At 40.6% G+C, this 15,363-nt stretch overlaps 1 protein-coding gene across 27 annotated transcripts in view; it reads left to right on the forward strand.

Annotated features, from left to right (window-relative positions):
• NCOR2 (nuclear receptor corepressor 2) overlaps positions 1-15,363 on the forward strand; it is a 495,829-nt gene that overhangs the window by 328,636 nt on the left and 151,830 nt on the right. For 26 of the 27 annotated variants that reach the window (XM_056534054.1, XM_056534035.1, XM_056534070.1 and 23 more), the window contains 2 exons: positions 3,448-3,617; positions 14,918-14,980. In XM_056534054.1, coding sequence (XP_056390029.1) covers positions 3,448-3,617; positions 14,918-14,980 — 233 coding nt within the window. The remainder of the gene's footprint in view (positions 1-3,447; positions 3,618-14,917; positions 14,981-15,363) is intronic. The other variant, XM_056533924.1, reaches the window with a different exon arrangement.

Here is a 15,363-nt window from a genome sequence, read left to right on the forward strand (position 1 = left end):
CATATATATATATAATATACATATATATATATATATATATATATATATATATATATATATATATAAAAAGTTTTTTCCTGGATAACTCCTTTAAGCAGGGGGACACGTCTGGCACTGCATGATTTGAGTCCCTGGCGGCGTAGTGTGTTACTGATGGTAGCCTTTGTTACTTTGGTCCCAGCTCTCTGCAGGTCATTCACTAGGTCCCCCCGTGTGGTTCTGGGATTGTTGCTCACCTTTCTTGTGATCATTTTGACACCATGAGGTGAGATTTTGCGTGGAGCCCCAGATCTAGGGAGTGGCCTTGTATGTCTTTCGTTTTCTAATAATTGCTCTCACAGTTGATTTCTTCATACCAAGCTACTTGCCTATTGCAGATTCAGTCTTCCCAACCTGGTGCAGGTCTAATATTTTGTTTCTGGTGTCATATTGGCCATATTGGAGTCTGGATTGTGACTGTTTGAGGTTGTGGACAGGTGTCTTTTATACTGATAACAAGTTCAAACAGGTGCCATTAATACAGGTAACGAGTGGAGGACAGAGGAGACTCTTAAAGAAGAAGTTACAGGTCTGTGAGAGCCCGAAATCTTGCTTGTTTGTAGGTGACCAAATACTTATTTTCCACCATAATTTGCAAATAAATTCTTTAAAAATTAGACAGCGATTTTATGGATTTTTTTTCTCATTATGTCTCTCATAGTTGAGGTATACTGATGATGAAAATTACAGGCCTCTCTCATCTATTTAAGTGGGAGAACTTGCAGAATTGGTGGCTGACTAAATACTTTTTTGCCCCACTGTAGATGGAAGCTCTCGTTTCAGGAGGACAGGATTATTCTCGCAGAAGACTGCTCTGTAGTGGGGCTCATAAGACAGCACTGAGTCCCAACCACAAACCAGCAACAATTCTGATAAAATCTGATAAAAAGATTTTAAGAAATTTCAATGTCATTTTTACTGGTCAGTAATATTACAACATTTTTTTTTTGTGAATGCCTATATTTTTAGTCACTGACTCCTTTAAATATTGAGCATTATTTTCAATACGGCTGCACAGTGGATGGATTGACAGCTGCGCATTGTGTCTCCTGGGCTCTCATATTCTGTACTCAAGCCTTGCTGTATGACTCCAGTTCATTATAATAGTTTAATATGAAGTATAAAGTATAATAATTGCTTTTTGGCAAAGGCTTTATACTGTACATGGGAGCCTAGGAAACATAAATCTGATCTCTCGCTCTCTCCATTTTTGTAGATTCTTCTTAGTGTGCAGCACGGTAAACAGCAGATCCATACAGCTAAATCTTACACTTGGAGAGAAAGGAGAAAGCAACCATGGAAATTGGATGGTCAACCGATCTAGCTGTAATCTGTGGGTTTAGCCATCACATATCTAACCTGTATAGCCAGATTTTGAAAAGAAGAGTTACCTGATGTTTAAGAATTAACACTTAGTGTGGGGTTAACATTTCTCACATGCAGCATACCCTTGGATTATGCTTGCATGCGGTGCATTTGTTGCCGAAATTTCTGCAAATGAAAATCCATGTTATGCCTGTGGATGGGATTGTTTCTACAGCATGTTCATGGATTTCATGAAAGTGCCATAACTCTGGCAAGCAGCTGGTTGCGGGGGTGGTACGTTTTGGACCTCCATATGTTTTTTTTCAGATCATTTAAGTTTATGGCACAGTCACTGTCTGCCTGGAAATGTGTCATAGTGAAAGTTTCACATTTTTTCTGATGCGGAACCAAACTGCCCAGTTACAGCATGCCCACACATTACTGAATGTTTTACATATAGTTCCACAATTATGCCAATAAATTGACCAATAAATGGTGAGTCTCCTTGTTTAGTCGAATGGGAAGATAGTGTTTCTTCAAAATAGGAACTTTCTGATAAATACTTAAACACTTACTATATGCTTTGTTTTTCATGGATGATTTACACATCATGGGAGAGATTTATCACTACTGCACTAGGTGCAGGTCCAACAAACAAAAAGTTTACAAACTTTTTACAAATTTGCTTCTTTTTTGTGTCCGTTTCGCACATACCAAGTGGGTTGGCAGTGGAGGGGAAGTTATATAATGGGAAGGGAGTGTGGCCTCTCCCAGTGTCGAATTTACTACAGTTCACCCAAACGAGCAAGCTTTAATTGTAGTACAAATGTACACCAGCTTTAAACTGGCTTAGATTTTTGAGGCTCAGTTGCATCGGATGTATTGAGAGATGTGCAGCTCTCAATAAGTCTGGAATGGGTGAGAGGGATCGCATTTTGTTTAAAACCGACATATACATGGTTAATTCCCCTCCTAATTTTTATCACAGCTTTTTTTTTTCCGGGGATTTTTCGGGTACAGCACCTTCTTTGCCTGGATGAGCTGAGGTATTTGACCTTCTCGGAGCTTTCGATGAGATACAGTCTGGGCCCTAAACATTTCCTCCCAAATAACCACATTGCAGGTCACACAGAACAGACTTGCTCCATGGGTTGGTTACCTGCCCACTTTTGGAGTGGCTTTGGTCTGACCTCTTTGCTCTCTTGGATGTGAAGGTGCATATATCTCTGAGGGTAGACCCGCTACTGATAATATTGCATATAGCTCCTGACAACGCTGTAGTGACGTTGTTGACACACCTGATTATACTTGTGGCTAAAAGGTGTTTACTGGCACATTGGCGGCAACCCTCTATGCCTTCGGTACAGGAATTTGTTTTACAAGTTAAAAGATATCTATATATGGATCTGACGGATCTTAGTCGCACAACCGGCAAAATCGATTTAAAAAAAAAAGGAGAACTTTCATTGTGTCGTTCCTTTCAAATTAGGAGATTGCAAGGGTAGTTGGACCATTTAAAGAGACCACATGGTATCTGACTATGGGACTGGTGGGTTCCTTAGGCTGACTGTACATATCGTAGTCTACTGTGACCCAGAGGGGGTTGAGAGGGACAGAGGGTGTACTGGGACTTTTCTGTTGGTGGCATCAGGCTGTGCTTATCCTTACTGCAGGTGCTTGATCCTTGTTGGGACCACTGATTGTGCCTCTGTTTTATTCTTATATGCTAAGTGATGAGCTAGTGGTGGTGACCCTGAGGGGTCTCTGCAGAATCGAGGGGGCTTTCTGGAGTGTTTATTTTTTTTTTCCCGGATATGTGTTGTTCCTTGCCATAGGAGGACCTTGGGCCACTGGCTAGAGTGTTCTCTTGACTTAGTTCTTTTGTAAATTCTATACTAGACATGTCCGTGAACTAGGGGATTGTCCTGGACTGCGTGTAAAATTGAAAATCAAATAAAAAAAATATATATATTCAAATTGACTTCTAACTTCACTGAATGAATATAAAGTTCATGTATGCAAACTGTTTTACCCATAGAATACACATTTTTGTTATAATTCAGTTTAGAATTAATTAAAGAATTGATAATGTCTTTCTTTTAGGGAGAAAACTGAAGACACTTCTGGGGAAGAGAATGATGACAAAGAAGCAGTGACCTCAAAAGGGAGAAAAACTTTTAACAGCCAAGGGCGCCGTAAAGGACGTATTACACGCTCCATGGCAAATGAAGCCAATGAAGAGGCTTCCACACCACAGCAGAACTCAGATTTAGGTAGGTGTGAATTCATGAGATATCGTGTCACTTTTCAGACAGCTGCTGTCTTCACTGCGGTGAAGCAGGATTCTAAAATCAGAACATTAGTTAGCATCACTTGGGATTGTGGTAGTGGATTTTAACCTATGGAGAAAAGGATGTCAGGAATAAAAATAGTTTATGCAAAAAAAAAAAGAAAGATGCATTTATTATCCTTTACACACTGGATAGTATATCAGGCATGTTTAGGCAAGTTACCCTTCACAAAGTGCAATACTGGTTTCCGTGAAGTGCCTTGACTTGGCTTTCATATAGTGCAATTTTCTCCAGCAACCAATAGAACAAAGGCAATGACAGAGAATCTTGAATTTAATATAATTACATGTTTTATATACAGTGTAAAAATCTGTGTTTTTTATAAGCCTTTGCAGCTAGTGAGCAGAGGAGTTATGGAGCTCTATTCCTTCTAACCCATTCAATCTAAAAAAAAAAAAGCAGCAGTAAAAGCAAAAATAAAGTAATTATTACTGTATAGCGCCAAATAATTAGTCAGAATTAACTAGATTACTTGATGGGTTTATGTTAACTTCCTGAGGCTCTTGCGATCTTAGGACCTTAGTGTCTAGGGGTAATTGTGTGTTAGGAGCATTAATTGTGTTAACCCCTTAATGGAATTCTGTGATCAGTTTTCTACTGCTCATCAGGCAGCATGAAGCAGGGATGGGCTGTCTTATCACAACCACCTATGATTTGCTCTGAAGTTCTAGACTGGGATTTCAGAGAAATCACAGTTTGAAAAACAACCAGAAACTGTTTTTTATGCCACCTATAATTCAGGCAGTATGAAATGTTCATTTTAAGCCAACCCTGCATGTGTTTACTTAACAACCATAAGGTCCACAGCTATATTTCTTGACTACACCATTAAAGAGTACCTGTCACCTAAACTAAACTTTTAATATATTGTTCCTTATATAATTATAACACTTTGAAAAAACGGCCACTAGGTGGCTCTGTTCTGTTCCCTGCCGCAAGTCAATCAGTTAGTTTGGTCTCCTACCGGCCTGGCAGGAGACCGAACTCAGCAAGTGCATGCGGGTTATAGCGAGGCACAGCTCTCGCAGGCTTGAGTGATGTCACGCCTGCTCGGTAACGCCCACTTTCTCCTGCTTGGATCAAGGGGAAAGGTATGATACAGAGATTTTTTTTAAACCTCGGAAATTTTTTTTTTTTTTAACGGCAGGAGGGGTGTTAGGAAAATAGAAAATATGGTTTGATGACAGGTACTTTTTAACAAAAACGCTTGTCCCGGCCAAGCCTGCAAACTACTGCCAGACAGCTCTGGGTTGGGTTTGTTGAAGTCCTTGATCTTTTTACACCTCTGCAATTAGGAACTGTTAGGTATTTTCTATACACATTTGTCAGTCGATCCTCACAAATGCCAACCTTTATTTAATGTGTATATTTTTTTTATTTGGGATGTCATTTTGAGAAAGGGTTTTTAAGCCTGTGAAAAAATGTTTCACAGAATTGGAAGCGAACAGGATTTTTTTTTTTTAATCCAGCTTACTACAGTTTGACACCTGATCACATGGGTATTTTACCACAGAGTGCAATACAGTATCACATTAATGTTCAAATAATGTTCATAACCGCTCTATACAGTGTAGGGGAGGTGTAGAATTGTGATCCTGAAAATGCAGTATTTCTTGTGTACTATGTACAGTACTCAGGTTTGTCAACTGGTTTGTGCTGTGACACAGTCTGCATGAAAAAAAAAGTAATCGGTACAATACGTTCTATTAATTATAGGTCTGATCATACACATTGGCTCTCATCTAAGCTAGCATATTAGACAAAATTATGATCATTCACTGGACCACTATACCTGAGAGCTCCGGAGTTAGTCCGGTTATAAAAGACCACTGTGCAGATGCAGAAAGGAAACTATAGAGTAATGGTTCTTTAGTCTCCTTTGGACACTAGGCGGCTATTATCAGAGAACCTGATGTCCACTATTTCAGTGAAGCTCTTTTTTTGAGAGAAGCAGCTACACAGAGATATAATATTATTCTAAGCCCCATTCACAAAGAGACGTTTAAACTGACTTTCATAATTCTGTGTAACTGGCTTATTTGCCTATAGCAACCATTCACAGCACAATAAGCCCCAGCATAGCGTATCTTACGAACATTTCTACATTGTAAGCCATACAGATTACATCTTCTTCAGGGGACAATTCAGACAACACACTGAAATTTTGTGACTTTTAGACTTGCAGGGCTGACTGGAAGAGGACAAATTTACTAGTGAGGCTGTTGTTCAGCAATAGACTTTGCGGCTTATAAAAACCTTGTTCCCTTATCGAGCACAGGAGGGATACACCCAACATAAACTTATTCTATGTAGTGAGCAGGCACAAAGTCCCCTTTTTTTTTTGCCGAGGATACTGTCAGTGGCAACTCCCACCTAGACTTGTTAAAGAAATAACTTATGCCACAGATGGAGAAAGATCTGCCATATGTGGTCTATTAGCAGGATGGTGTACCCCTTCATTTCCATTTGGATTTTCCCTGATACCTGAATGTAACTCTACCGGAACATTGGCCATACCAAATACAGCCGGAGGTTTTAGTGGCAAGTGTTCTTTTTTTTTCTAGATAGTGTTATGCTTAGTGTTGTTCGACTTTTGTCTCATGGCCATAAAACATTTTCCCAGACAGATAAAGGGACATCCAGATGATCAGATGTTTTTTTTGGGCAGCAACAGCTTTGTGGTGTTCATCCATGCACATCATTTATGTTTAGTGTTTTTTTTTTTTGTACTGGACGTATAAACAAATTTTATATCAACAAAGTTTGTAGAGTCTTCAGTAAGGCTTTTTTTTTTGTTACCCTTGGGTTATTTTCACCTCTTTAAGATAGCTTGATGTGTTTTTGGTTGACCTTAAGAGGATGTCCACTCATAGGGAGAAATTTGGAATGGTCCTGAAGTTTCTCTATTTTTGGACAATTTGTGTAACATTAGATTGGTATACATACAGAGCAATGTTTAGCAATGTTCTTTTAGCCTTCTTCTGTTTCATGCATCTCTATTACATGTCTTCTGGAAGATGGTTGCTTTGAGACGTGGTTCACAATAACCAGTCTTTCTTTAGAAGAACGGGTTTGTCAGTAAGGAAGCTTTATTTCATGGGTAAAGCACACTTTTATTCGCCTCTTCTAAATGGAAACCCTTTTTTGCTGCTTACCTTCTAGAGAAGTTAATAGCACGGATATTCACTTACTTTTTCACCCTGCATTGTGGATGTTTACTGATGTTATTAGTTTTGTTACATTATATTTGTCAATAATTTTGCCTTGGACAAAAATGTTGGTAACTCCAAGGGGTTAATTTCATTTTTGCTTACAAATATTAAAAAGTTGTTATAAACATTACTTTCTTCTTTATGAATCTCAATGATAATCCACTGTCTATAGAAACTAGGCAATAATCCTTTCACATCTTGGATTGGGGGGGGAGGACTGGCTTCAACAGGCTTCCTATCATTTTCATTGAAACTGGCAGTACCAGAGGTATCTGGCAGCCAATTGTTTCTCTCTCTACTGATATATACTTTTGACTGAGCGTCATGGGTGACTGTAGCTGTTAGCAAGATATGACTGTGAGCTATCAAGAGTAATGCTTGCCATTGATGTGTGATACATGTTAATTGTGTGGCTGAGTGCTACTGTACACTCTGCCTTTTGCTATTAGGTGGGAGACAGCACTGTGCATATTTCTTGCTTATAGAAATTGTTGTCAATTTCAGTCTCACAAATTGAGCTAAATAATTTAAGGCCAGCTGTATAATTTTCAAAAGCATTTTATACTTGTACTGGTTAAAAAATATTCATGTTTGACTCAAGGTATGTTCACTTTGAGGAATTGACTAGGAAAATGTCCTTGCCTAAAGAACTAGTTCAGTATAAAAGTTTTTTAATAAAAACAAAACAAAAAACACAATCTTTGCATGAACGAAGTACGTCGACCACGGCATGAAGGTGTGGTTGAGTTGACACCCCCCCCCTCCCACATGCATCTCTATGGGAGAGCTGGAGATACACGAATGCTTTATAGGGAATAGGTGTTTTTTTTTTTTTTTTTATACTGCATAACTCCTTAAATTTCTCTTTGGATTTGCATGGTAAATGGAGCAGCATTTATGCGAAATTAGCACTTATTTCCGTGGCATTTGCCATTGTATATAGGTAACGCTATTGGTATATAGTTTGAGCTATAGTTATCCTATATACTTTACAGTCTCACTGGTGCACTGGGAGCAGTCACACGGACCACTCCCGTATGATTATTCATTATTCAAGTAGTCTTTTTTACTTTCCTGTGCTCGTCTGGTGCACAAGCACATATCTTGGCTAGCACAGTGAAAACTACATGACTTGAAGGCTGCAAGTGATAAGGTAGCCTAGTGGCTATCAACAAAAATAGGCATAGGCATATACAAACAGGAACAGTAAGTAGTGGTGAATAAGAGGAGGTGGGTTGGCTAATTCTGGGCTTTTTGGATTGCACCCCCCCCCCCCTTGGCCATATGAGCCTCATTTACATGTTAACAAAAACATCTATATTTCAGTGGGTCTTATATCCAAAATACAAAATCCTAATGAGAAGCCCCATCTAGCTAGGGGCTTTTTAATACAACTATTTAGCTACTAAAAGGTCCACTTTAAATGCTTATCACAGGATGTCCTTTCAATATGTGTCTGCAAATGTAGACACATTACTATGAGCTAGATTTAGCTTAAAAGCATACCTGTTATACACTGCTCAAAAAATAATGCGAACACTAAGATAACACATCCTATATCTGAATGAATGAACTAATCGTATGTAATACTTTTATATTTACATAGTTGAATGTGCTGACAACAAAATCACACAAAGATTATCAATGGAAATCAATTGTATCAACCCATGGTGGTCTGGATACGGATTCAAAATAAAAGTGGAAAACCACACTACAGGCTGATCCAACTTTGATGTAATGTACTTAAAACAAGTCAATTAAAACAATGAGGCTCAGTAGTGTGTTTGGCCTCCACGTGCCCGCATGACCTCCCTACAATGCCTGGGCATGCTCCTGATGAGGTGGCGGATGGTCTCCTGAGGGATGTCCTTCCAGACCTGGACTAAAGCATCTGCCAACTCGTGGACAGTCTGTGGAGCAACGTGGCATTGGTGGATGGAGCGAGACATGATGTACCAGATGTGCTCAATCAGATTCAGGTCTGGGGAACGGGCAGGCCAATCCATAGCATCAATGCCTTCCTCTTGCAGGAACTGCTGACACACTCCAGCCACATGAGGTCTAGCATTGTCTCGCATTAGGAGGAACCCAGGGCCAGCCGCATCAGCATATGGTCTCACAAGGGGTCTGAGGATCTCATCTCGGTACCTAATGGCAGTCAGGCTACCTCTGGCAAGCACATGGAGGGCTGTTTGGTCCCCCAATGAATGCCACCCCACACCATTACTGACCTACTGCCAAACGGGAGAATGAATGGAAGAAATAGTGCATGCACTATTTCTCCCATTACTATCTTCCATCACAAAATAACGTCCGTTATTAATAACGGACTATAACGGAATAAGACGTATAATGTAAAAATCCCATAGACTATAATGGGATTTTCTAACGGACGTTTAATTGCCAATTTTCAGGGTTTTCATAACGGAACATCAAACGGATCTTTAAAACGGATGAATGTTATAGTATGAAAGCAGCCTAAGACAGAAAAACGCACAATGCTCCATGAAATAACTTGAAACTGAGAAAAGTAATAATAAATAAAAAATTTATAAAAATTAACTGATGAAATTGAGACGTTGGTCTTGAATTGTGGTTCAGAATCATATTGATAAACAAAATAATAAAACTGGCCTGGACAAAAATTATGGTTGCACAACCTTTTGAGGCAGTCACTTCTGTCAAGCGGTTTCTGTAATATTCATTTCTGTAGAATTCTGATTTCTGCACTTGTCCCCAGGTATCTTGGCCCACTCCTTACATACTGCTCCAGTTGTCTCAGGTGTGAAGGTGCCTTCTCCAGACTGCATCTTTCAGATCCTTCCACAGATGTTCAATAGGATTCAGATCAAGACTTATATCACACCCCTACCCCTCAATTCCCTGGTTGAACTTGATGGACATATGTCTTTTTTCGACCGTACTAACTATGTAACTATGTAAGGTCACATTAGAATAGTCCAATGTTCTTCTCTTAGCCATTTTTTGGTGCTTTTAGCTGTGTGTTTTGCGTCATGTTGGAGGACCCATGACCTGTGGCTGAGACCAAACTTCCTGACACTGTGCAGCACATTTCGCTCCAGAAAGCCTTGATAGAGATTTAATTGAAACCTGTTCAGATTCAAGACACCTTGTGTCAGATGCAACAAAACCGCATCAAAACATAACACACCCTCCTCTATGCTTCACAGTTGGTACAGTGTTCTTTTCTTGGAATGTCTTTGAACATAGAGCTGATATGACTGGCCAAAAAGCTCCAGTTTTTGACAAGCCACCAAGCTGATGGGAGAATGTCATTTGGACAGAGGAGACAAAACTATAGCTTTTTGAGAAATCACATCAGGTCTATGTTTACAGGTGTAAAATTGAAATATACAAAGAAAAGAATATTGGAGGACATTCTTAAAAACCTGTGCTAAGGAAAAGTTGACCAGTTGCCCATAGCAACCAATCAGATTGCGTCTTTTATTTTCCAGGTCTTCTTAAAAATGAAAGAAGCGATCTGATTGGTTGCTATGGTTAACTGGTAGACTTTTCCCTCTGTACAAGTTTTGATAAATCTCCCCTTTGTACCCACTGGGAAGCATTGATGGGGCTTGGTTATGTTTTTGGGCTTCCTTTATCCAGGATGTCTTGATCTGTACAGGGTACAATGAAATCTCAAGTATCAAGTCATTCTGGAACGAAATGTGCTGCTCAATGTCTTAGTCACAGGTCATGGGTCCTCCAACAGTATAATGACCCAAAGCACACAGCTAAGAAGGGGAAAAGCCAAATATTGGACTATTCCAAAGTGACCTTCTATGTGTCCTGATCGGAATCCTTTTGAACGTGTGTGGAATTTTCAGTAAATTTGTATTTGTTATTACTTTAGTCAGTTGCAAGTTATTTCAGGGAGCATTATGGGTACCAACTTATTTGTCCGTATCTGTATATGACCCATATGTTCTGCATGAGACTATGTTGCCTTTATAGACTTAAAAATAATCCACAATCTATCCATCAGGTGGGCCATCAGGGTCTTGCCCTATTTCTTTTCACTGTGATTGGAGACACCCGCTCTGTAACTTCTGCGTTTGGCGTGCACAATTTCCCCAAGATTGATAAGATAATGCTCATTTACTGTAAAATCTTAAGGCAGAGATGGCCCACTTCCAGCAAGGCGATACATAATCAAACACTTGGTGCAGTGGAAGAGAGGCTATCTCTCTAATAGCCGTCACTGAAGCTTAATCCATCATCATTAATTGTGATGAAAGCACTTAGACAAAATGTTCAGATGCAACCACAATCTGAATATTAAAAGTTTGTAATCTGTGTAATTGGTGAGCTCAGTTCTGTCCTATGCCCTTTCCAGAAGTTTAGGTGGAAAAGCTCTCAGTAGATGAATGGGTTAAGCAGAATCCCTCCTGTGGACTGGCACAGAACGTTCTCTTAATTGCAGATGGTTTGCTGTGTATCCGTGTGACCTATGTGCCTGTGCGCTCCATGTGCGTGCAGCAGGAGTAGAGAGATGCACATTGTGAACAGACCATTTGGTTCTGATTGTTGATCCCTGTGTAATAGTTTTCACACCTTGAAATGAAGCTTTCGGCATTATTATGACAGTTTTGTTGTTACATGTTTACAAAGGTGAAGATTGCATTTATTTTTGTAGCGGAAATTGTAGCATGGAATGGTGTCACGTGATTCTTAAAATAATGGGCAGATTCTACATACCCTCTTACTACCCTTTTGTAAGACCTCTGGTGATAGCATGTGTGCTTCCCATTAATAACCCCTGCCAATAAGGCTCTGTTCACATCACCTTTGGATATACACCAAATCTACACCCCAAACACATGCAGCAGAATTCCTATACATTTACTATGGTCAGTGTTGTAGGAAAAAAAATCATACCATGTGGAATGTGTTTTTTGTAGGATCCCTTTGTATTAAAAAAAAGAAAAAAGCTTAAAGGGATACTCCCACCCTAGACATCTTATCCCCTATCCAAAGGATAGGGGATAAGATGTCTGATCTCGGGGGTCCCGCCGCTGGGAACCTCCGCAGTATTGCATGCGGCACCCATCTGTTTTTTGTGCGGAAGCGCTGGAGGGTCTGAGTCGTGACTACGGGAACGGAAGTCCGTGACGTCAGCAGCGGGACCCCCGAGATCAGACATCTTATCCCCTATCCTTTGGATAGGGGATAAGATGTCTAGGGTGGGAGCACCCCTTTAAATTCACATAGTACCACATAACCCTTGTTCACATAGTACCACATAACCCTACTGATTAAGGGTTGGGTCACACATGCCGTGTTTTGCTGCTGCATATTTTCCTACCCATTGAAGTCAATGGATAGGAAAATCAGCTGCATATTTTGCTAACCATTGACTGCGCATCATGAAATACGCTGCTATACGCTATGTGTGACCCTACCCTATACAGTTTATATTCCCCAGTGACTTCAATGGGGAAGTCCAATTTCATAATGAATCCACAGGCATTGTGGATTTTGATGTGGATCCTCTGCAAAATCTACAATTGCGGGTTTCTCTTACATTGACTTAAAGGACATCTGCAGCAAAATACAACTTATCCCCTATCCACAGGATAGGGGGTAAGTGTTTGATTGCTGGGGATCCGATCTCCTGCACGGGGCCACGGCTCTCCCGTGCAGGAGGCGTGCTGGCCGCAGTATGACGTTGTGGCCAACACACTTCCTCCATGTAGTTCTATGGGAGAAGTGGGGATGCAGCGTTTGTGCCTCTCCCATAGAACTGTATGGGGAGGGGGCATACTGTCTCACATAGAGCAGCAATGCGAGGGCCCAGTTTGGGAGATCGCGGGGAGTCCTAGCGGTCGAATCCCCCGCGATCAGAAACATATCCCCTATCCTGTGGATAAGTTGTCTTTTTGCTGCAGATGTTCTTAAAATGTTTTATATTTGTCCAGATCTGCACCAAAATCTACACAATTTGGTGTGGTTATGTTGCAGTATAGCATTGGCAGCATGTGGCTTTATACATGGGTAAATACACACTGTATTTACTGTGGGGAATATTACAGAGAAAATCTGCAGCAGATTAAAGCACCGGCGGATTAGAGTTGATCTTTCGAATTCTCCACTCAGAAATTGACCTGCGGGGCAGCACATGTCAGTTTATCTCACACATTCTTTGCGGATTTGTTACAGATGTCTGATGAAAAGCGTTGTCTAATGTAGACTTTTTAAGAGTACCACAATTGCCCCCAGAAAAAAATGACACGAAAGGAAATCATTCTTGAACAGTTTTTTTTTTTTTTGTAATGAATCCTATTGGGGGTCACATAAAACCTAAAATATTCTGGGCTTGTGGTCCAGTGCATCACAAAGAGAAAGCGTTGTTGCTTTAATGCCTTATAACATTAATGCCTTATCCTCCGGATACGTGGTCAGTATCAGACTCTCAAGGCTCCCGCTCCTGGCACCCTTGCTGATGGAAGAGGCTGCTGCAGCCTCTTGATTGTTTACATGTTCTCGTACCTGCATTACCACACTATAAGTAGCAGTGGTGCAACCTACTGCACAGGTGTCCCATTCAAGTGTATGGGAGCATGCTGCATTACCTTGTACCACTGCTATTAATAGCATGGCAATGCAGGTGTGATTGCTGGGAAACATTTCAAGTGGTGTACGCTTGACTGCCGCAGCCCCTTTGAACAGCTGATCGGCGGGAGTACTGGGAGTTAGACCCCTGCTGAGCTAATATTGACAGCCTATACTGTGAATAGTCCATCAGTGTTCTAAGACTGGATAACACTTTTAACAAGAAGAAGAAGAAGCAGCTGTAGTGAAGTAGCACGTGTCAGCAGGATCAGACTACACATAGGATTTGTTTTAGTCTGTAACCATAGAGACACATTAGTCTGCTGTTCAGACAGTATGATACAATAGTTAACTAGATCAAACAGTTGCAGTAGTACACATAACCATAACACCCTGATAAAATGCACATTTAGCACAGTTCATGTCATAGCTCCATGGTTTGCATGGGCTAACCTCCCAATAAGCGTCTTCACAAAAACATCTAAATATAATCTAAAGTTGGCATCTTCTTTAAAATGTGACCTATACAAGACATGTGTCATTCCATTTAATCCCGTTTACTGAGAATTGGATGTATTTTGTATCTCCACCTGATCAATGACGACTTTTTAATAGAACGTTCTATTCATGACTAATTAATGAATACACAAGAAAGCCATCTGTTGCTGTGTTAGACTTTACTAAGTGTGCTGCAGTGGTGTTCTGCCACTGTGTAATGTGGGTGCCGAGTTTCTCCTCCATCGCACAGTATGGCAGACATACGCTGCTGGTGTCCTATCCCTTACCATCTTGTGGCTGTGGGGAATCTCATGAAAGAAAATTACTTGTGATGTGCCTAAGAGAGGTGCCAACTGAAATCTTGTGCAGTGAACTGTAAGCGATGTCCCCCAAAGGGCCAGGCCTAATAGTTGTCAGAGGTTTACAGCAACAGACTCTCTGCATGAAGAGCACTGCTATTTTTAATTGTCTCTACAACTTTCCCCCCTTCTTGTCCCATGTTTGTCCTTTATGTGAACTGTTCATGTTTTATCGTAGTCCAATCAGTGCCGTACTCTAAGTGCCCGCAGCCCATTGCTCTCTCTTTCATGGGCCATTAGAAGTGGAATGGTAGCGAATGTTTTCAGCCTGAGAAACTGAATTTCTACAATGCACACTGGCAAGAGCATCTCACACTTGAAGCCGCCGGATCTTATTGTATAGTTAATACTTGACCTGGGATTCTGCCCTGTACCTTACACTGAGGCATGATCCACCTCCATCAGGAGCATGACTTGAAATGTGGATGACTATTACTTCTAGCTACGTAGTATGTCCCTCTGGCATTAAGTGGGTACGGTCTGATTTAATCTTCTAGCATGTGAAGGTATAAGACAGTACCAAACCTGTGTGCGCGCCTTGGTTTTTCAGTATTAGTTAACTCTGTTTTGTTTTTTGCAGCAGCAATGGAAATGAATGAAAGCTCACGGTGGACTGAAGAGGAAATGGAAACCGCTAAGAAAGGTAAGAGTACTTCATTTGTAGTAGTTACCTGCTGTAACACTTTCATGTCCAGGCTTCTTGCTAAAGATATTGTTCTTCTTTGATAAAAGTTGCCTATGTTTAGTGTGTATGTATGTGTGCATTGAGTTGCAAATATAAGGCCCTACTTGCTGCATTGGGGACAGTATCCGATTGTGCTCCTTTATGTGTAATCTACCTGTAAACACGTATCCTTCACCAGCAGTCAGACATGCTTGGTTTATCAAGCTTGAGCAGTGTTTGGGTATATTTATGTGATTGGTTCATGGATTGCCGACGATTGTGAAGCAATCTTACTTTTTTACCCAGTGTTATAGCTGGAGCTTTACGCTTTATTTTTGCATCAGGGCGGCTTTGTTCCGGGT

This window comes from Hyla sarda, chromosome 1 (genome assembly GCF_029499605.1).
Source record: "Hyla sarda isolate aHylSar1 chromosome 1, aHylSar1.hap1, whole genome shotgun sequence".
In the NCBI taxonomy this organism is placed as follows: Eukaryota; Metazoa; Chordata; class Amphibia; order Anura; family Hylidae; genus Hyla; species Hyla sarda.